At 35.6% G+C, this 23765-nt stretch overlaps 1 protein-coding gene across 2 annotated transcripts in view; it reads left to right on the top strand.

The window, feature by feature from the left end:
- Nucleotides 1-23765, top strand: part of FGF14 (fibroblast growth factor 14) — a 373226-nt gene that overhangs the window by 271395 nt on the left and 78066 nt on the right. For both annotated transcript variants that reach the window (XM_059839303.1, XM_059839304.1), the window contains exons 2-3: nt 12499-12609; nt 20779-20882. In XM_059839303.1, coding sequence (XP_059695286.1) covers nt 12499-12609; nt 20779-20882 — 215 coding nt within the window. The remainder of the gene's footprint in view (nt 1-12498; nt 12610-20778; nt 20883-23765) is intronic.

Here is a 23765-nt window from a genome sequence, read left to right as displayed (position 1 = left end):
AAGCAAATTGTTTGATTTGAAATTGTTTGGAAACTGTTGACAAGGATTTCTTTTTATTTTTTCCCCCCTTCCGGTTGCATTCATCAGTAGAGGGCAAATAGGAGGTTTCTAATAAATGATGTCTATTTGCACTGACATCTTTTTATTTCATTAAGAGTGGCAAGCCTTTTCTCCTTCACTTCCCCCCAGTTTAAATTCCTCTTTTTTAAAATCCTTCAGTTTTCCTCAACAGTGGGATTAATACTGCTTTACAAAAACAAACACAAGCAATGTTTAACTCGGGGCCTCTGACATGCTTGTAAATAGTGCTTTCTGTCTACCCAGTTATTAATTGTGCCTTTTCCAGTCCTATTAAGTCCTTCTGTGTAGCCTAGCAGGGATATCTACCTACTGGACTAGGAAGCAGAAAACCACATTTGTACTGCTCCATTGGACAAACTGTTCATCCTCTTAGTTCTTTTATTTTGTTGTCTGTAAAGTGAGGGTGATTCAAATCCCTTGTGCTTAGGTATGGCCTAGAAATCTGCTGGCAGCAGTCTTTTTACCGTGACTTTACATAAGCCAGTACTTATGGTCCTCCAGGAACATGCCCCTGTGCTCTGGACCAGCCCAGCAGCTGTCTGGAGCTGGCCATAATTCTTCATAATTCTAGTCCAACCAGAATAGTCTGACGGGGCTGGAGTTGAGTCTTGGGGGGAAAGACTTGTCCAAAGTGTTGTTGTCCGCAGTGTGAATGGGTCTGAAGAGCACATGATAGATGTTTAAGGTGCATCAGTAAGCTTTCTCAGGTGTACTCAATTCAGAGCATTTTAGGCCTGTCCTTCAGAATGAGCTACGTGTTTCTCACTACTCCATCTTGAAAGAGTTAAAGATCACTTGCTCAGGGGAGGTGTTCATGTGTGGTTTGAGGAATGTCACCTGTTACTTTATTGAGAGACACCAAAAAAGGAGGTTTGGAATTTGCCTCATTTAGTATCTTCACACATAATTGGACATCTGTAAGAAATTAAGATATGATGCCAGACTCGACAAGGAATGATGACGCTTTCAACTCTTTTAGCGAGGCAGACAGTGAAGAAAGAAGGCACAGTTATGGAAGTGTTGTGGCTCAGAAGCTTTGAAGAATATATTTTGATTTGGGATTTTTTGTCAGTTTTGTATTACACATCTTGAGAGAAAATACACATTTGAAACTGTCATGGTTCTTCAGTCTGACTCACTACTCTGCAAAATGCTCTTGATGGCTGGATGGTTGAGGAAGTTGCTGGTGGGTTTGGAAATTTGTGCTGATATACTTCTGTGATACAACCTGAAATTATAGACTGCACTGCATTTCCTGGTAGCTACAAGGTGGAGTTTGTATCTTCTGTTAAGTTCACAGCCTGAAGAAAATATGTTTCTATAAATTTATAAAGATGGAAATATGTGACTGAAGGAAAATTTGTTTCATTTGTTTAAGCTTACAAATTTATTTTGTTATTGAAGTTTAGATGCAATTGAGCAGCAGGGTAGAGGGTTATCTTCTTATGTCTTCTTGAATAGTCACTATTGCTGTGCAAGCACAGTTGGAAAACAATACCTGAACAAGAATAAAGGTGGGAAACAATAAAAGAATGAGAGGAAAGTAGGTAGGGAGTAAAAGACAGGATGTGAGAAACAGTGGAAGGAGGGCTTGCAATCTGAACACAGAAAGTATGTGTGGTAGATCCATAGCCAGTTGTCCATCATGGGAGAGCTGCACTGGAGGGAAAGCAGGATGTAAAAAAACAGATCACTAAATCACTGCAGAATTTCACTAGATAGGATGGGAGATTCCTTATAAAGCTCTTATTTTTTATTTCATTTTCAGGTTATATGTTTAAAAGCAATATGTTCTGGTCTGTGTTGTAATAAAATTTAGATTTAGAGATTGAAAGACCTATCAGTGTTTTTGAGGTATTTTTGGGTATCATCAATACATGAACCAACTTTGAGCTCCTCCAAAAACTAGCAGGTATTTTTAATCCTATGATACATTATAGAATACTTTCATTTTCTATAGGTGGCAGTGAGTGGCTGGGTAGTCTCTGCTCAGTGTGTCACTACTACAATATCAATATATTCGAACTGGAAAATTTATTCCTTATTAGTAAATAATCAAGTTGATCTGAACTGATTCTGCACATTTTCTCATAGATGCTATGAGTATAGTTCTGATTATTTTCTGGTTAGTAGCTAAACAGTGTTTCCAAAACAGTCAGGGTAATCTAAGTGGGATTATCAGTTTGATTTTGTTTGGATTCTTTGGTTTGTTTTTTTTACCTCCAGGTAGAATAAATAGAATTTGCCAGTTTTAGGCATGACTTTTAGTTCTTGCTAGAGTCAATCTTGAAAAAAGAGAAGTTCCAGAGAAGCAAAGTTGTTTGTGCTGAAGTCCCTCAAAGAGGTTTGAGCTGAGTGACTGCCTGTCACAGTTTCCTGTGATTGTCCTGTATCATTAGTGTCAAATTCTGCTGATTTCCTTAAAGCCCAGATCCTGGGGTCATGTAACTTCATAATAGTTTGTTTTCTTTCTGTGTATTCCAAGTTTTCTTGGGTAGAAGAGATGAGGAGAAGACAAAAAAGCCTTGAAGGTGTGGCCCAAGTTAACCTCAAACTCAAAAAATAAGAAGAGAATAGTTTCAGTGAAGAGGCATAGTTTTGTCATACCAGTGATAGAAGAAATTACTCTCTTATTCAGAATTCGAAAAGTTTCAGACTGTGTTCTTCAAGTACAGGGGATTATTTTCTTGTCTCAGTTTGAAAATCAGTTTTTCAAGCTGCTACTCTTAGGATTTCTGAATGGTGTTTAATACCACAGATTACAAAGCCTTGCAATCTGCAGGCTGAATGGACTTTTCTCTTTCTCACAGGGAGATTTTGGAAAAAGAATTATCTCAGGAAATGAGAGCAGCCATGCATTGCTTCTCTTTCTGTCTCAAAGAAAACATGCAAGTGCTTGTGCAAATAGTAGAATAAAATATAGGAAATAGTCTGCTATTTTTTGCCTGGTTAAAGAGCATTCCCAGGCAACAATTAGTTACACTGCAAAAAAAAGAAAGAACTTCATCTTTAATATGACTTGCTATTTCTGGTTCAAATATTTCTTATTAATCCCTTCTGGTAACTCAACACATTTCTTGAGTATATAATTTCTTAATAAATAAATAAATAAATAAAGTAGAACACCCTCCATTATACTTTTTTGTAATGCTGCCTCCTTTTCACTGCTGTTGCTCTTAGTGGTTTAGGAGTTTATCAGTGAAAACAGCAACCCTTTGTGAAAGAGGAATGTAATGCTACTTAAATTGTTATAAATTTGCTAATGACACTGTATGCCTAATGATATTAAAAATTCTTTCGTAGTTCTTATATAAGAATTAATGCCAGTGCATTTGTGCTTTCCTAGACAAATAAATATTTTTCTAAGTAAATAAGGCATTGTATTCATACTAACACCACAAATTTCCCCTTGTCTGATGGAACCGCTGTAATCTTGCTTTATACAGAAACAATAATGTTCTTAACTAATAACAAATATGGAAATATATTTATTTCCTTTTCACAACGGGATTAATAATTTCTCAATCAATATTTCTTTGGATTCCTGCATCTCCAGTAATATTGCTTCTTCATGAAGAGGACTGAAATGCAATTTGCACTTAACAGATCTCACTTTGCTGTGATTGCTTTGTAAACAAATTTTGTCTTAGTAAAGAAATCTGTTCAGCCAGTGTTGGGGAATGACATGGTTTGACAATGAGCATTTATGTTAAAGCATAAGGATTAAATAATAATTTATAAATATACATAGTTTTCTACTATGTAAAATTCTTACTTTTCTACTTTTTTAAAAGTTGTAAGTCAGTTTATTGATCCAAATTTTTTCACAGTAAATGTTTTCCTGTCTGATATAAAGAAGAAATCTTTTCGTTTTGTACATTATTGAATACTAAATTAAACTGTATCTGTTTTATCAACACCTTTCCTTTCTTTTAAATGAGTTTTTAAAATTTGAAACAGATTTATCTTTGGTTACTACTTAATATTTTGTTAATCAGGAATTTACATTTGTGCACTAAATTGTTAATACTGATGAAAAAGAATAATTCCTGTTTCTTTTTCCTTTCTGATTTATATATTTAAACCTGCACAAAACTCAGCTCATTTTACTCAACTCAACAAAATGTCATGTGGAAATGACAACTTTTGATTATTGAAATTTTATAAAATGTAGTAATGCATCTGTGGTGGCAGTAAAAATATGAGACTGCTGCATTAGGAAATATTTGAAATCTACTGCACCTGATATCAAGAAAGCTTTTAAGTTCTTCAGCTGTCGAAGAAAATTGAATCTTTGCTCTGCAATGTGTCTCTGACACATCTTATGAGAAAAAATCTTATAGGGAGTGGCTGAGGGATCAGGGGTTGTTCAGACTGGAAAAAAGGAGGCTCAGGAGGCGCCTTATCACTCTCTACAATTGCCTGAAAGGAGTCTCTAGCCAGATGGGGGCCAGCAGCTTCTCCAAGGTAATGAGTGGCAGGACAAGAGGAAGTGGCCTCAAGTTGTATCAGGAGAGGTTTAGGTTGGATATTAGAAAAAAGTTCCTCACTGGAAGGGTGAAAGCATTGAAACAGGCTGCTCCAGGAATGGTAATCATCCCTGGAAGTATCTAAAAGACGTATAGACTTGGCACTAAGGAAGATGGTGGGGGAGATGGCAGTGCTGGGTTAACAGTAAGACTTAACATCTAAAAGGTCTTTCCTAACGAAATGAGTCTATGATTCTATATTTTGCAATTTCTAATTTTCACTTGCTAACTAGGAAAAATCTTCTTTGTCCCAGTTAATTGGCAGTGCATCTTCTGTTTTTCTCCAATTTTAAGACTAGTTGGTAAACTGAAATTTCTTGATTGTAATGTGAATTGATTATTTCAATATTTTGAGCCATTGGCAAGAACATAAAATTAAATATAATACACTATGTTCTTTACAAGCATATTTCAGATGTGATGGTTTTGCATATCTTAGCAGAGGGTATATACTTAATTTTATGGACTTTTATGTATTCTGTAAAAAATTAAATTAAGTTAATAACAAGTTAAAGACCCCTGCCACTTGGTGTTTTGGAAGTTTCCTGAAATGGAATGTCAGTTAGGATTCAATACTTTGCATTAAAATTATCCTGTTATCCTCTCTCCATTAACAATTACTCTGATAGCTTTGAATACTTGTAAAATAGACTGTTTGGGCACTTTGACAATTATTTCTAAGTCAGATGGTGAAAGAAATAGAAGCTGACTTCAGATATTTCGTTGCTTAGTAATGCAGCATGCAAGAAGACAAGTAGTAAATCTTGTGAAAATAAATGCAATGTTTAAACATTGACTTCTAAAACCAGAAATTATTTGGGAAGGGGAGTATCGAATTCATTCTGTGATGAGTTATGTGCTATGTAAAATAAATTCAGTTACATATTTAAAGGTCATCTATACCCATCCTATTGTGCTTTCAGTGGCATCTTTAGAGAAATCTCATTCTTAAATCTCATTTATTTACTGATTCCAGGGGCAGTGGAATTTTATACATAGGTAAATGGTAATAGAAGCTGTCATGTTATTGTGCTCTGATTTTTTTGAGTGTGAGCAAAATTACACTTAGTGTTTGACAAAGGCTTTTCATGGAAAGGTAAATTAAAAATTATTGCAAATTGAAGACAAAAATTACATATTTCTGGGATCTATCGCCTGATGCTTTTTTCTTTTCAGGAGAAACATTAAGCAGTATTTTTTATAATGTTAATGTTTTGCTGTTAGAATTTAGAATCAAGAATATGCCAGGTAGAGCTAAGATGGTCAGGTACAGGAACAGCTCCAAAACATAATACTAGAATGTTATTTTATCTACATTAATAAGGTTCAGTAAGACATATTGGGTATTTTTTAGGCTCATGTAAAATAAAAAAAAACCCAAAAAACTGTAATAGCAAGACTTTCTAACGTGGAATTTAGACAGTGGAAATTTTAGTTTTTCAAAGTAAATTGAGAAAGTGAATATAGTTGTTGAGATGGACCTTTTTCATTAGTGGAAGATGATGCTTTTTACTTAAATATATTAAACGGTGACAGGTGCTATGTAAGCAAGCTTGGAAGTAGAGACCAGCTTCTTCTCAATATTCCTGTGTATAACATAAACTAAGATATCATTTAGACATTAAGGAACTGGAGGTCTTGGAATTTTAGTGTAGTAGAAGAAACATGGGTCAAAGGTGGAAGGCAGTGTTTAGGCAGGAATTTTCCAACAAACCCATGTGCTGCAAGATTTATATCAGAACCATCAGATTTATACAGTATAGTCCAGTAGGAAGAGAAATGTAAATTATTAAATGAATTTACTAAAATTCAGCTACCATGCTCGTGTAAAATTTTGATTTCAGAACAAAGTGTTTTCTGGACAATCTAATTTTCTTTCCTTTCCAATAAATACCCTCCAAAATAATATGTCTGGTAAAGGAGGCTGTTAATTGTTACGCTGTAGGCAAGTCTATTGAATCCAATCCACTTGTAACTCTCAATAGATATAAATTATCCCAGCTAGCAGCCAAGTTCCTATAATTCTGTTGATGATCAAATTTGTTTGAGCCAAGTCATATAGCAAAAAACAAGGCTTATGTAGTTTGAAATGCACTGTGAGACCCAGAGACAAAATGTCAGCACCCACAAATGGAAAGGGAGCACATTTTTGCTGTTAACATAAAAACATTTGCAACACAAAGACAAGGATGCCAGCACAAAGGGGCCTTTTAAGAAAAGCAACCATTTTGCAGAACTCCAGCCTGCTTTCATAGTTTACCGGGAAATTTCATAAACGCTGTGGAAGTGCCAATGACAATGGCAGCATAGGAAGGTGGGAGGACTCTCTGTCTCTTAACCGCGCTCTCAAAGTGGGCTTCTGCAGGAGATGAGCTTGTGATGTGAGACATAAACGGACAAAAAGTAGAGTTAAAAATAAACACCAAAGTTGAGTGCCCTGTAATCATCATGAGAACGGAAAAATAAGCGGGCAAAGAGAAAGCCACCTCGTTTCAGAACAAGTACTATTATTACTTATGGGAACAGGGAATAATGGAAGCTATTGCTTTTCTGAGTTCACATTATGTGCTTTTCCCTTATGCCCTGAATAGAGCAAAAACTTTCTTTCAAAAATATTTTTCTCTTAAGTTTTTAATTAAAGTTTAGTTTTCTAATGCATATTGTGAGATATTGAAAAAATATTATTAAAATCAGAGAGCACTAGCACATAAGATAAATGTTCAAATTTTATTATTTCCTGTTAGAAATGAGAGAAAGTAAAAAAACAATCAGAAACTTGGAAACATTAAGACACCAGGTGATAGGACAGTCTAATAAAGAAGTTAGGAGTGCATAAAGCTTTTGATTGCAAGGGCTGTATCACTAGAACAGCTGAAGACTTTAATAATGAAGGATGGTTTTAGATACCTATTTAGGATTTTATCACCTTTAAATGAAGTACAAAGTTCTGCGTTTTGAATTCCCCATTGGCAGTGTACTTGCTTCAGGAAGCTTGCTGTTACGATTGTATAACACACATTTCAGAGGACCCTGCACTTTTATGTGCTGGAATGAGAATGCAGGGCTTGGCATAAACAAGGCAAAATGTAATGTTATCATCTGTAACGACTGTACCTGTTTGTGCACTGTTGCAATATAGCAGAAGCGGTACACTTGAGAAGAAGATGACTTTTAAAAACTGGGAAAAGTATTACAGCGGGAACTAAAATACCTGAAATGAGAATCCAAAAAAGAAAATTTAATTTTTTACGTGGAATTTTTTCCCTGCTTCCAGCACTAAATTGCTTAGTGTAAATTTTCTGAAATACTAAGCACTACAAGACATGTTTTAAGTTTTAAAAAGTATCCAGACATTAATCTAAAGCAACAGTAAGTTTCTGTGAAGAAGTTGGTGAGGGGTTGAAGATGTCTTGAACTGTGGTATAGTGGATGGGGTCTAACCTGCCTGCAGAGGGGTAATTAATTACTATACAAAATAGAGACACTTCAGCAAGTGAGATGGCAAAAATTCCAGTCCAACACAGCCTAAACACACACTACTGTTAGAGTACTCTTGTGTAAGAGGTCAAGAAAAGGGGCTTTTTTCTCTTCCCAGGCCTTACAAAATAATAGGGAGATGTGCTTGGAGTTGATGAGACACTCTGGCTTTGGGTGGGTATTTTACTTCCCAGGTACAAAACTAATTTTGTGGTGCAGGATTTTGGGGTGTTGACTTTTTTAAAAAATCTGAATGCAGGCTATAATGGGGTTTTATTATATTTCAATAAAGGTCAATAGCTGAGGGAGAAGATTCCTAACAAATACTGACCATAATATCAAACATCAGTGAGCAAGACATGACAGCCAGGTCATGGAGACTATCAGAATACCATAAACTTTAAATAAAAAATGCTCTGTTTTTTTTTCGTTGTTTTTTTTTTCCTGGACCAATATGAGTGGTACTTTTAGTACTAAAATATCCACAAGTGAAACTGCTGGACAGAAGTGCAAAGAATAAAGGACGAGTAAATTTGAAGTATCTGGAGCTGATATCATGGGTTTGATGTTCTGATATCTGAGCAGAATGTACCTCTAAATACTGGCTTTTTCTTGGCTTACTGAGCAACTCATTTTGTGGCAGACTGGTGGCTGACTGCATAGTGCAGTTTATTCTCCATAAGAACATGAGTTGATATGAGACTACCCCCCCATTAATCATTTGCTTGTCAGCAGACTTCTATTTAGTACCTTTGCACAGAAGAGGAGGAAATAAATAATGACAGTAAAAAAAAAAAGCTTTGCTCTGGCAAAAACTAAAAATTAAAACTCCATTGGATGCTAAAGGACTAATTTTTAAAATATACAATAGGCATATTCACCACTGTTCTTTTAGCGTTGTAAATTCATCTGAGTTTTAACACTCATATTTAATAAGTTTTTCCCTAGTTTATTTTAAATCTATAAAGTTTCTAAATGCATCTGTCTTGGCCGTGTGTTGGAGTGGGGAAGTACGCGTGAAAGCCATTCTCTCTTTGAACAGAAAATATTCACAATTCAAAACATGAAGTGTCATAATTGTGCTAGAGCAAGAGCTGCACTCAGCCTGTCAGGAGTTAATGCAAAGCCATTTTTGTAGCCACTATTTGAGAGAGAAGACATCTTAATTAAACTCTGCCTTTGCTGAGAACATCAGAAAAGCTTCTGACAGAGTGTTCATGCTAACTGCAATCATGCATCCTGCCATCACCACTGACAAGGGAAAAAAGCAAGAGAAGTGGGCTGCAAGTGGTTGCTGTCACACAGATTGCTGTGAAAGAGAGGCTTAAGGAGCTGTTCCTTTGTCCATTCAGTACAGCTTTGAATTTTAAGAGACAACCTCTAATAATGACAAGCCAGAATAATTTTTCCCAGTGTAGGGCATTGCTGACATGTCATGCTGAACTGCTCAACCTCAGAAATCAAGGTGCAAAAAAAGATTGATAAAAATCATTAGGAGATGTCAAACTGTTCTGTAATTTTTGATGCATGGCGAAGTTTGCTTTTTTTTTAGTTTCATTTGCCCTGAAATAAATGTGTTTGAAATTAAATACAAATTATATTGTTCACAAGATAACCTCACTGTGGCAGATAGGACATGAAGAGAACTAGTAACAAAATTTCTACGATAAACTCATGAGAACCAGGTTGTCTGCTCTCATCCTGTTTCTGGTTTATTTTTTTGCTGTTTTTTCTTAACATTCTCTTTCTCTTACATGTGGGAAGAGAAAAGCAAGTGTGGGGGTTTAAGGGTAAGAATAAATGCAGGTCTGTCTGTCTTTGTCACTCTGGTGAGAGTTATAAAAGGTGACACACCCAGTATACCTGTGGACAGGCAGCGCCAGTTTTCTGCTGTTGTTTCTGGGCATTGTTGCTCACTCGTGCTTGCTGGCAGATGGCAAAAATATAAAAAAAAAAAAAAAAGAAGAAAAGAAAAAAAATTGAAAGTGTGGTCAACAATGATTTGAGAAACTCATTTGCAAATCATCTGAAGCTGACTGTTCCTGTAATGTTATGAAGAGACAAAGGGTAGATAAAGTGCTACAGAAATACAGAGACTAGCAGATTTCTCTCCTCTGCTTGCTGCTCAGATGTCTCAAAAAGGACGTGAAAGGGTAATTTTTCTTTCTGCGAGGAGAAGAGATAAACTTCTTGCCTGACAGGATTGTCTGCTTCATCTTGGAGATATTTACCTTGAAGCTGTATGAAGTCTTTGTGACTATTCCTTATTATGACTTGCATCAAGACTGATGTGTCATTTCCCTTTCATTCAGATATAATTTTGGATAGCTGATAAAGCAGGGTTAATTTCAAATAATGCTTTTGATGAAAACAGATGAATGATTATTAGAAATGACATTTAATTTTTCAATTTAGAAAAATGAATAGAATGAGTATAAAAAACAAGTTTGAAAGTGACTTCTAAGCTTGACATTTTTGTCTTGAAGCAACAGATGTAAACAGCTGGTGACAGTGAGTTGACTGTACTTTGCCTTCCTATTAAACTTTGCACTAGAATATGTTGATAAAAAAATCATTTATTCATGATTCCTTGGGTATAGAAAGTGTTTTTCAAAATGCTGTAAATAATTTTTAAAAAACTAGTTTTAATAATATTTTTATTATACTTTTGTTTAGTCTTTAAAGATGTCTTTTTAATGAGTGGTAAGCAAGCATGTTTAAAATTGTCAATTTGAAGTACACATTGAAAGGATACATTGACAGGAATAGTGCCTGTGTAAAAGGAACTCAGTTTTCATTTTTAAATTATGAAAATACTTTTGAATCACTTGATAAAATTGGTGCAGACAGTATATTCAAATGAATTACAGTTTAACATGTTTAAATTTTTTAAAATATTTCTTTATGAGTATTCATATATAAAGACAAACTTTTGATAATGTAAAAAAAAAAAAGCAAAATTTTCAGTTTAAATAAATTTTTAAAATTTAAGTTTTAATATGCATATATGTTGATCTTTGATTGTCCATATTATTTATTTCCATGCCTCGGAAGTCTTACAGTGTTACTATTTGTAGTAACAGTTATTTAATATATTTACAGTTTAACTTGTATTTTTAATTCAGATGGGCTTATTGTTTAATATGACTTTGTAATTTGGATATTGAATAAAAACATTCACAGGATAATTTCACAGAAGTGAGCCTCTACAGAAATTTCAGTACATACCATTTAGAGGCAGTTTTGTTTATCACTGTTTGTTTTCACATGCCCTTAGGATACTCTAAGTAACCCAGCATGATTAATTGTGAGAGCAATTATACACAAATTTTGTATTCTGCCCACAGGCTTGCATGAAAATACTTTCTGTCTTCCTTTGAAGTTCACATGTTTATTTTATTATATATCTGTATTTATGAGTTTAATTTATTATTGCATAGCTAAGCATGTTATGATATAGATATTTTAATGCCAATGTTCTCACAAATTTATGTACTGGCTGCCTGGAACTTGGCCTAATAGTTAATGTTTAACAATATTAATACTGATATCAGGTAGAGGTAGTTCTGTTGAATTTTTTCAAGATGTGATGCCTTCTTTCTCTGAAAAAATTTTCTAAGAGCTCAGTTTGTGGTTTGGTAAGGCAACATCTGTGCTGTGAATCAAAGAGTTTGTGGCTCGGCACTCCCTGCCCAATTCTTGGCAGTTTTCATAAATGCAGAGTATTAAATGGAGAACCTTCAGTGTTCCAAGCTACCTGGGTTTCCTGTATCATTATCTTACTGAGAGCTTTTTCAGCTTTTTCTTTCTGCTGAAAAAAGGTTATGTCTTGCCCTGATTGTGAGTGTTATTCCCCGGGGGGTGGGAGAGGGCAGGTGAGTTGGATCTGCTTCTAGCTTGGTTAAAATATTCTGGGAAGTTCAGATGGTACTGTTACAAATTGCACCCAGTAAGTTTACCACGGTGGATAGGAAAGGAAATAGACCTTTTCCTCCCAGTTTCCTTAAAACTAATGTGCAGTACAGTAAGTTGCTAACATATATGAAGCCAGTAGCATATAAAATGTTTTGTTAGTTTCTATAAAACTTGTTGCTGATGTCTACAATTTTTTGCAGGGCTTAATATTGTTTAAGCTTTTGTCTGTGGGTATTTCGGGTGTTCTTTTTTTTCCTCTGTTTTACCTGTAATAATTATAATGAAGGATGTTGGAGGTAAAGAGCAGGACATAGAACTGACCTAACAACACTCTGCAGAGAGATTTTTCTCCATCTCCATCAGCACACATCCTGTTGTAGTACTTACTTTTAAGACAGCATTGCTGCTTCACCAAACATCCTCCTACAGTGAGAGAAGTAGGGATAACTCTTGGAAAAAGTTTTGAGGCTAGTGACAAAATATGTTTGTCTTTCAGATCCCCAGCTCAAGGGTATAGTGACCAGGTTATATTGCAGGCAAGGCTACTACTTGCAAATGCACCCCGATGGAAGTCTCGATGGAACCAAGGATGACAGCAGTAATTCTAGTAAGTGACTGCCCCAGGGGAATGTCTTAATCGCACACGCAGACCGCACTGCTGGAATGTGTATGCACAGGCACCGTGGGAATGCCTGCCTGCCTGCCTGCCTGCCTTTGGAGGGTTTCTGAATGTGTTTTGTCCCAAGGAGGAGGGTTCCATCCCTTCAAAGCCTGGGGACCACCAGCATGGCTCGTGCAGGACGTTGGCCTAAATGTGTTGCCTCTGAAAGGGGAAGGCGTTAAGAGCTCACGGACCTTAGGAGGTTGATATTTAGGCCAATGAATGTCTTCTGGTAATTTTATAAAAGTGGTAAAATTACATTAAAAGAATTTTTTAATAAGAAATCTTGATCCAACAAAAAATTCCTATCTTCCAATAAATAACAAAGAAACAAGAAGACATGGAAACTAAATTTCCCAGAAAAATCTGAATTTACAAGCTAATAAATGTATGCTAAACCATCAAAGACCTTCATAAAACACGTGCTAAATTACCTTGCTGAAGGTACTAAAAAATTTTGGGGCTAAAAATCCTACACCAGCCAGAATTCCAATGATGTTAAGAGATTTTTTTGCCACTGTAGAGATGGCAAAAGTGGCAGTTTTTTAAAAATGTTCCAAACAAAAGAGGTCTTGCAAGGCTGTGTGGGTTGCTGCTTTGGTATGCTTTTCCTATGATACTGCTACGTATTTTCATTCAATGAGCATATATATGTGTTTGATAACTTCAGCTGAAAATGGTAATTAAACAAACCTATTCTTACTCTGGAAACAGTTGATTTGTTTTTTGTTTATTTTAATTATCATGAAATATTTAAGTAACATTTATGTGTCATCTTGAATTTTATTTTAAGCACTTTTAATACACAAACTTTATTTTCTTATTATGCATCTATAAATAACCCCTTCACTTCCTTAAAAATGTTGAAATTAGGCTGCAGAAATGAAAGTCTTTGAGGTTTCTGCCTTATATTGGTAAGGTTCCTATTTTAGTTGATGCACAGCTGTCATTTTTAACACCTTTCATCAGCAGATAGCATGATCATCTTTTATTGTTTGGTTTGGAGTTTTTTAATAGAGAAAAGTTGTTTAATATATTTTTATGTGTATCCCTCTGCTTGTTTTCCAAGTGGTTTTGTTCCCTTTCCATGTCCTCCCCATCCTACCCCCATCCTTGTTTCTTTTCTTCCCTCCATGTGTCCATCTCTCATGCCCACTTCAGTACTGGAGTACATACTAAGACCTTAAAAAAGACAAGAATATTCTCACTTTTTGTAGAAACTTTGCCTAGATGATGTCTAAGAACACTCTTAGGGTATAAGTGCAGATCTCTGTCCCTCTGCCCATCTCTCTTATTCTCAGCTTCAGTGAGAAGATGTGTAGGACTGCAAAAATTTTGTAATGTTTTATTGTTATTTCTGAGAGGTTTGTTTAACTCTAAGATCTCTGTGGATGTGGAGTCTTTTCAAAGATAGATCACAGTGGCCTTACTTTTCTCTTTTTGATGTTGTCATCTTTAAAAATTGTCCCCTTTTTTTTTTTTTCACTTTTTCCCATTTTCTGTGCATTTCTGATTTTCCAGCTCTCTGCTCATCTCCCTTATCCTTCTTTTTCCAAAATACAGAATACATGTTCTATATTATGAATATTCTGAAATATTGAACTTCTCCAAACTCAACCAAATACCATATAAAAGTATTGTGTATTTTGGATAAAAATTGTTAGTTATTTTGATTTACTCCAAAATTATTTTTCGGCTTAAAATTTGTGGCTTTTTTTTTCCTACAGAGTCATTTTTTTCTGTCTTTAACTGGTGGGATTAATTTTTTTTTAAGTATTCCAATTTTCCAATATTTTTTGTTATGACAGTTTAGAACAGAAGAATGCAAAATTAATTTGTTTGCCAGCAAGGCCTACAGTCTACATCTGAAATTTTGTTGGTATATATGTATCAACACTATATAAGGAGCTGAAAATATTTACCCATTTGGTAGATTTATTATTGTATGAATATGTGTTTGTTTCTTTTGTGCTACCCATCTTAGTTTTTTCCCTTTTCACTTTGTTGCCTTTCATTTCCTGTTGAACGTTTTTTTCCTGCTGCTTTTTTTTTTATTGCAGCATATGTTGTTTTTCCTTCTCTCTTTCACTTTAAAACAATAATTTTCTCATGGATGGAATTCTTAGTGTTTTGATATTTTATTTTTTGAGCTCCTTAGCATGATAATTTCTGTCTGAGGCTTACAAATGAATAACTTTTGGCAGCTGCCCAAGGGAGAAATCCTGCTTCTGACTGTGGTGCTTGCAGGCTGCCCATTTAATGTGCCCAGTGGTTGAAGGGATGGACGTGTGTCAGCTGCCTGTAGGACTGATAGAATACTTACCTGGATAGTGAGGATGACTTCCATTCAAAGTATGTTTCATAAAAAAAAGGAAATACAGACTGCCAAAGGGTGTGCATCTCTGCCAGCCTTCCACCTGTCTTCTGCACTGTTCACTGTCCCTGAAGGGATCCCACTGAGTAACTGGGTGTCAGAGAAGCCAGAGGGAGCGAGGAGCGAGGGAGAGAAAAAAGATGCAGTTTCTTTTTTGTCTTCAGCAAGGAAACTGTTTGAGGCTTAGTCATGCTGCTACTTTTTGTGCTGTTGCCATGTGTTCTGTGTCAAGCGGTTAGAGAAGTACTTGAAGTTAAAATTCCCTCAAGTACCTATATAATTTTGTACTCATTTTACATGTATGTCAGTAAACATAACTTTACACACTTTTGGAGTCACAGTGTTAGAGAAAGGTAGCTCGAACTAACGTTAAAATTTATTCTATCTGAAGTCAAAATGAGTTATACCAGCTTTTTTAATCAGCTGCTCATTGTCCCAGTTTCAGTAAAGGCTAGAGACTGCAGAGACAGATGACAAGATTTTTAGTGTATCACTGCGTGCAAAAACTTGCATGAAAAAGGAAGGAAGACATGATGTGCAGTTGCGTGAATGTACTTTCATCTGCTCATGTTGATGGCCATGATATTAGAACCCAACATAAACAGACCAATAGGTTTCAGTTCATTGTAGTATAACTTTCCCAAGATAATGATGTTTCATGAAACAATGGTAATTAATGCACCTATAGGTAATGGTGCTGAGTTTCCTTAAATCACTTCCCCAAATTAAGGTTGTTAGCCAAACAATCTTGTGTGTACAGTCTCTATTTTTTTTTTTTGCCCCAGTCTCAGTGATATCTTGTTTTAGCTGTTTTTTTTTTTTTTTTAATTTAATTTCTCTACTACCTTTCAGTTTCTGGTTTGCTTTTGTTTCTTGCTTGTAGCAAAAGCAGGAGTGGCTGTGGTTAAAGCTGTAGCTTTGGTTACTGAGGTCCTACTCAGTGTAGCTGTCACACTCTAATGTTCCTGTACTTTACAGGTGCAAATGCAGCTTGCTTCACTGGCCTCATCATTATTAATTAGGAAAAACAAGCTCCTGCACAGAAATCATAAAGAGATAGAAACAATTTCCATATGTTCTTGTAGTAACAAGCATTACATTCTTCTCCTGTTCTCCCCACCTAAACCAGCTCAGTTTTAGGCTTTGGTCTATCTTCAAAGTTTTTTCTCATGAATGAAGGGCAGGTTTAGTAGGAAGACTAATTAATGTGAGAAACAGACAGTTCCAAATTTTTAATTTCTGAGATTGAAAAGCCTGAATCTTTCAGATCTATAGTTTTTCTATTCACCTAGAGTGTATCTCAGCCAACAACCGCTGAAAAAATGCAACGTAAATGGGGATACTTTCCTTTATAGTTAACAGACCTGATTGTAATTTTCAAATGTAACATTCAATTTGTACCCCTTATGAAATTACAGTTGTGTTCATAACATGTTTATAATATTCTCTGATTAAAAGAGCATTACCTATTGGTAGTCTTATTTCACAAACTGTTAAATGAAAAAGTGAATATTATCCAAGAAAATTTTACTTGGTTGTGCTGTGCACATCTTTTATAATGCTGCAGCATGCTTTACTTCCTTTGGTGGTACTTGGGAACTGGTAGAGATGCTCTTCAAGAAATCCTGCAACCATTTAACATTCCTTTGTTTTCATGTCTTCCAAACTAAATGTGGAAGTATTAACTTTTTATTGCCTTTACAAAATACCTACCACTATCATATTTTCGTTTGAAGGTACTCATAAAATAACCTTTACAGCACCCTTGTAAGGTAAAGGAGATAATTAGATAGAAATAAAGCACATAAAGATTAGGAAAAAACCACCTGCAGTGCTGTTAAATTTGGATTAATGAATGTTAATTTTGGATTACTGCACTGAAATATCTGCAGCCTGATGCTTGCACTGGTTTTTACTGAAGGTTGTCTTCAAAGAATTATACAGACATTTACTCATCTCTTTACACCACCTCTGGGAGTTAGGCAAGCCTGTTTCTCCCACTGGGATAATCTTAGTCTGACAGGTAAATGTTCAGTCATACTCAAAAAAAAAGTTTTAATTATGTCTTCTGTAAGGTAGGGCAGCTATAATTGGTTTGCTCCATAAGAAAAGGAGGGACAAATCTCTAAACACCAAACTCCTTTCAGTCATTGCCAATCTAAAAGATGTTTTGATGGAGTTGTCATTTTTGCCTGTGGGCCTGCAGATGAAAATAAATTGAAGAAGTAGTTCCCTTGATCTGATTGGAGGTTTGGTACTGCAGAAAGTTTTGTCAACTGCCACAAGGGCAGTGTGCAAGCAGAAGAGGCTGCAAGTTCAGAACTCTTAAGCAGTCAGTCTGTAGCAAGATTCCTGAGAAAAACAGTGATCTGTAATAGCAATTTTCTTGCAGGTATAAGTAAATTGTACTTAAATAGACTTCCACAAGTATATGAAAATATCTGATTTCAGGCATTTCAGATTTCAAGCTAATGGACTGTGTTGGTAGAACATAAAAGAAGGAAAGAGTTATACGGCAGTTTTGTGTTTTGCTCAAGAATGGAGTGATTGCTTATTAAAAAAGTGAACCCAAACTTTTGGTAAAACTTTTTCAGGATTAGAATCCAACTCAGATTTGGAGTTCCTGCAAGTCTCCTCCATGAAACCTAAACAAAGAACCCTTTTTCACACCAGTTGTTCCTGCTAACTGTCCCCACCCCCATTTTCTGATCTTTTTTGTTGTGGGAGTAGGCTTGCAGGCTTAGGGAAAGGCAGAGAACCCAAATGCTTTATTGCTGTGGTTTAGATAGAATACAAAGCAAAGCTAAGGGAGTGTGCACTCTTAGCACTGACAAGGAGAAAGGGTTTTACTTGCACCATTTTTGCCAATCAGTTCCCTTGTCTTCCTGATGCTCTCACATCTTGCTTACATTTGGAATTGCCAGGCTTTCTACTTAAGCATGCAGCATGGGAACACTGAGCACCAGGCTGTATTGTCTGGGCTTTTGGGGGCTGCTCCCCCTCTCAACTCATCTGTGGACTCACTGAACTGGCTTTAGGCACATAAAGATGTTCAGGGGCCTCAATCCTCTGGTTGTGGTTTCAGATCATTTTCTTAAAGAGAGGAGGAAGCAGGGGACATGGCTCATTTTAGCAGCCCCCTCAGATAAGAACATATGTTTGTGCAGAACTGCAATGCCAGCAGACTCTAGAAGGCTTTCTGCTTTTCTCAGAGCAGGTTTTTACTAGAGTGAGGTATGCCACAGGTGAATCCTACGAATGTTTGAAATGTGTAATTGAACACCAAACTCTTGCTCAGTGAATAGTACTGCCCAGTCAGGTTCTGGGGGAAATCGAATTTCATTTGGCTTGCTTCAAAGTACATTAAAACCTCATGCTGTGCCTTACTGGTGCATGTCTTGCTGTCCCCAGTATGAAACACATTGCTGAACATTTGTCAATCAATAGCTGAATGTAGACTGGCCTCCCTAGTTTCCCTCAAGTCTGAAGGATTTTGTGAAGCTTATTGAATATTCTGACTGTGCAGAATTGCAGCATTTCAGGTCACGCTCTAAAATTTTAAGGGTTTAGACTAATTACAGGATCTCTGAAAATCTCCAATTAAGATTTGGTGGCAGTAAAAGATGCGTTACATGCCTTCCACCGTGCTTTCTCAATTCACCAGCAACTATAAGCCACTTCAGTAACTTTATTGGCTGCACTAAGCACTGCTGTGCTACAGGCCTCTTGTTCAGTGCTAATTCTTGTTCAGTGGTGGTTGGATTTTTTTTTCTAGCTTTGGTGCTTTATTTTTATTGGTAATATGGTAAATAGTATCTACATTTCAGAATTTTTGACAGAACCACTATGACTACGAGTTATTTTTCATTAGCTGACTTACTTCTCATGGCTGACTTGTCTTTTGTGTTCACCTCTTTTCTTTATATAAGTATTATTTGTTTTTCCTTCCTTGTGTCCCTTCAATTGTTTCTTCAGTCCCTTTAGCATTGTTTGCTCCTGCAATTTCTTTTTTTCTAGGAAAAAATCCAAACTCAATTGCTGTCTGATACTTTGTTTTGCTGTGACAGACTCCCCCTCCACAACCCACAACAGTGATTTTGCTGGTTTTGACATTGTTCCATTTGAGGATAGTGAAATGAATGGACAATGAGGAGGTTATAATTAATTTTTCACTTCCAAATTACATTGAACTAAAAGCCCTCAAGCCATACAGTCTTTAGCCTATATACTCTTAGGATATCTTTTCTGTGAATGCCATATTTCATTGTTTTATATTTATTAGAGAGGGAACCTTATCTGTACCAAATAATTTTTTTTGAGTAAACAGCTCTGTAATATCCTCTGATAATGGAGAATTTTGGAAAGGGCAGAAATTAAAATTTATTTGTGCTAATTCTTGTCATCTCTTTTATTTTCTTTGTAAACCTGCCAAATTATTTTCAGTTCTTCTAGAGCTCTTTTCAATATATTTTTCTTTCTGCTGCTCTAGGAAGAACTCTGATGGAATTCCTAGCTTTAAATTGGCTTTGTGTGTTCCTAAAATTATCTGATGTTACACAATATTTTTCTGCATGACAATGCCAAAGGAAAGGTGTCTCTTTTTTATATATATATATATCTATTTCTAGTAGTCTACCTAGGGTTTTTTTTTTTTTTCTCAGTTGTAAAGACTTGATCATATTCATCATAAACAAACTGGATAGATTTTTTTCTTTGACCAAACAGGAATTTTCACACCTAGAGAAATGCATTTATCCACCACAGCTACATGATCCTTTTTCTCTTGGTTGGGCTTTAGCTATGGTATTTTCATTACAGATAGCCTCATCCAGTGCACTTTTTGGTCACACCTATGGATGTCCTTCTTAAATTTTGAGGAATTCACTGTAGGTATTACTGTGTTCCTGACACCTGGCTTGGTAGAAACATAGTCCCCACTGCATATGTTGGATACACAGGTTGTGCTTTTGGTTTTCATCCAAGGACTTGGGAGTCCTTGGCTTATCCACAGTGGAAAAGCATTTAGTATAAATTCTGTCTCACCCTGGTCTTTTCTTCCAAAAATGATGTGTGATTTGCATCTAATTTTCTAGCATGAGTCAGTAAACGTAATATAGGTGTGTGCTGGCATAAGTTTCAGAAGAACTGGTTCTTGCCACCTACTTATACAACTTGTGTTTTTCTGTGGTGAGGCTGGTAAACTCCCACTCTTCACACTGGTCTTTTTTCAGACAGTAATCAAAGTTGTGGCTGTTTGGATTACTACAGAGATACATAGTATTTATAGCATATTTGTTATTTGGTGGTTTTCTGATTATTTTCTAATTATTACGCCAAGTTATGTATTCTGTTCAATAAAATTTATGCCCATTTAGAATCAAGCCCATATTTTAATGCTTTTATGAACTATGATAAGCCTCTGTCATTGCCTGACACCATTTGATACTGCTTGTATCAAATATAACATTCAAAAAAGAAAAAAAAATTGAAATCACAGATCCCTTGACATCAGTCTTTGATGAGGGCACCTTTTAGTTGAAAACCTTAAAAATGCCCAGGAAAATAAAGAGCTACTTGACAGAATCAAAGCAGCAAGATTTTCTGAGTTAGTCTAATTGTAAGAGCATAAAAAAAAGTATGCAGGAACTATTTTTCTTTCTTTTCTGCTAATGATGTTCATTAGACTATTAACTAGTATTAACTGCAGCATATTTATATCTGGATGTGTGTTTTCTTCACAGCTTTATTCAACCTTATACCAGTGGGACTTCGAGTTGTCGCTATCCAGGGTGTAAAGACTGGGTTGTATATAGCCCTAAATGGAGAAGGTTTCCTCTACACATCAGTAAGTACCTTGCTGGGCTCTGCTTAGGAGGCACAGATGAAGTTGAAGTCTGCACAGGAATGAGACACATGCCCACTTTTAAGAAGTTCTGCATAGTCTGTGTATGTTGCACACACCGTGCTTATGTGTAGCATTATCTCTACATGGGACACAGCAGAAATTACTGTATGCCACATATGAAAGTCTGAATGTTAGCAATCCTAAAAAAATGCACCACAGAGTTCTTTTTCATGGCAGGCTGTCATGGTAGAGGGCCATATGCCACAATGATAATTTTCAATTCAATTCTTCAAAAATTTTAAATAAGAACCTGCAATTATTTTCTTAGAGATTTGTTGATCAGAACCTAAAAACTGCTCCAACCATTATTTTTATTGAAAAGATTTATGAGTGCAACTTCCATCTAAAAGGTTATTAACAGCCTTATAGTTTATCACAATAATCTTGTAACTGTATGCTTACTGTTACTGATTTTTTGATATCAGATATAAGAAGGGACTATTACCTCTGCAGAATGATCAAAGTTTAAAAAAAGTCTTTTGAGTCCCAAAGAAGACTGCTGGATGAAGTGACTGGAAAACCTCAGCCTGTTTATGATATTTCAAATGATTTGATGCTAATCACTCAGTGTGTTGTGAATATAAAATTCCTCAGTTTTGTATAAATGCAGGGTCTTAACTTCCTTTGAAAGGGGAACAGCTGTAATGTGAACAGGCAGTTCTGTCAGGTATTAACAAGGTGGCTTAAAGGATTTTTCATTACTATATTTTTATTGACATGTATGTTAAATTTGTTTACATAGTGCTTTTTCCGTTTTTTACGTCACTTAGTTCTTAATTCCCAGCTGAGTTACAATACACTGCTTTGTTTCCCATATCCATTGAAAGGAAATTGGAAAGATTAAGTTTCTGATGCCCTGAAGGAAAGTATTCTGTTTGTTTCAAACACACAATTGTCTTGCAAGAGCTAATTAGGAAGAAAAAATTGAACTAATCTTGAATGCCAATGTCAAGACAAAGAGAAAATTTCTCCTCAAAAAATGCCTACAGAAATTCAAGCAGTATTGTCTACATTTTTTTTACCTCTGTTCAAAATAAAAATTCTGTCACAGGAAAACATGCAAAATTTGCTATCAGAAGGAAGAAAACCTGAAGAAAAAACTTAGGGCTATTAGAGAAAATGAATTACTGACTGTCCAGTTCCATTGCATTGTGGGGAGAGGTAATTTCTGGATCATGGCATGAAGAGCACTTTTTTTTAATGTGTTGGCACAGTGAAGAGTACATTCTTGCCCAGCACTGTTCCTGAAGTGCGTTCTCAGTCCTCCAGAAAGAAATACAAATTTCAGAAGATGTGCTGTTTCCTGATGGTTAATTTTGCAGGGGGACCACACTTGTACAAATTGTGGTAGGCAATCTTTTTATGTATTATTCTGGAAATTATTCAAGTTATATGAAGTTGAGTGAGGCAAGGAGTGTTTTTATAATGTACTGCTCACTCTTCCTTGTGCAGAGAATGAAAGATGAGTGGCCCATTAAATTACAAATTGACACATTATAAAACACAGCAGAAGAATTTGTTATGTCTATGAAATTATTTTCAATTTACACTTTTTTCAAGAAGAAAAAAAATAACATTTGATCAAAAATTTAAAGGTATTTGTTTCAGAACATCAGTGCTGTAATACAGGTTTGTTTGTTTCATATTAATGTATTGAAAACACTGGTAATGCATTTTTGTCTCAGCAATTTCACCTTAGGTGCCTGCTTTCACCTTAAAGACTAATTCATTTGAATACAAAATGACAAAGCATTACTGTCTTGGTGGACTCTTTGACTCTTTTTCACATCTGTGTATCTGCTGCACCTAAATGCAGAAGTTCTGTATTACATGTCACATGATTTTCCCTTGGCTATTTAGGAGAGAATGGGAGAAAAAAGTTTTCTAAGTTTCATATGCCAACTGCCATCACTGATAAAGCTGCTGCACGATGGGAATGCTAGTTTAAGTGTACATATATTTATATTTATTACTAATTTCTTATAAAGATTTGAAAAAAAGTAAACATGCCCTGTAGACCAAGTAGCATTTTTAGTTTAAGTTGAGACTGAAGTTCTGTATAGCCCTTCTCTGCACAATAGCTTGGTGTCCCTTCTTCCCATCAGACTCATATTCACGGTATATGAAAGCTGAATCTTGTGAGAATACCCTACATGTTGATGGCTCTCTTCAGAGACTGAAGGCCCCAGCTCAATTATTTTTATTATAAGGTTCACGTCACATTGACTAATTAAGCAACAGCACTGACAGGAAAGGTATTATGTGTGAAGCTGCTGTGTGTGCTTTTAGAAGAAAAGAAAGGTACAGTGATAGACTAGTTTTGCAAACAGATTGTCAAATGAAAATTTACATTGTTTCTTGCCTTTTTAAAATCCTTTTTTTAATGGTTGTTTACGTCAGTTTGAGAGTCTATAATTTTTCCCCCCTTTATTCTGCCATATTTAAGATTTTTTCAACTATTTCTCAGAATTAGAACTAGAAAAATGTGCAGAAACTTCATATAAGAGTCCTATGTCAGTATTTCTTGGAACAGAAACATGGGGCCAGCAAATTGTGTAGGAAGACCAGTCTCAAGAGCTTTTCATTCCTATTTTGCCTGCTGCAGCACTAGAGATTTGTAGTCTGTCCTTTGAGAATTGATTGAGCCAGAGTCTCTAACATACATTATCAAAGTCTTGTCAAATAAAGGAGAAGAAGAATCTTTGGAGTTTGACAGGGTTTTTCAAAATTCCTGAGAGAAATTTTCCATTTTTTTTTTCCAAAATCATAACCTGTTTTTTTCTACGGATTTAAATTTATTATTGTAACACCATAATGAATTAT

This window comes from Haemorhous mexicanus, chromosome 2 (assembly GCF_027477595.1).
Source record: "Haemorhous mexicanus isolate bHaeMex1 chromosome 2, bHaeMex1.pri, whole genome shotgun sequence".
Lineage (NCBI taxonomy): Eukaryota > Metazoa > Chordata > Aves > Passeriformes > Fringillidae > Haemorhous > Haemorhous mexicanus.
The sequence above is the reverse complement of the archived record's forward strand: the minus strand, read 5'-3'. Positions and strand labels throughout refer to the sequence as shown.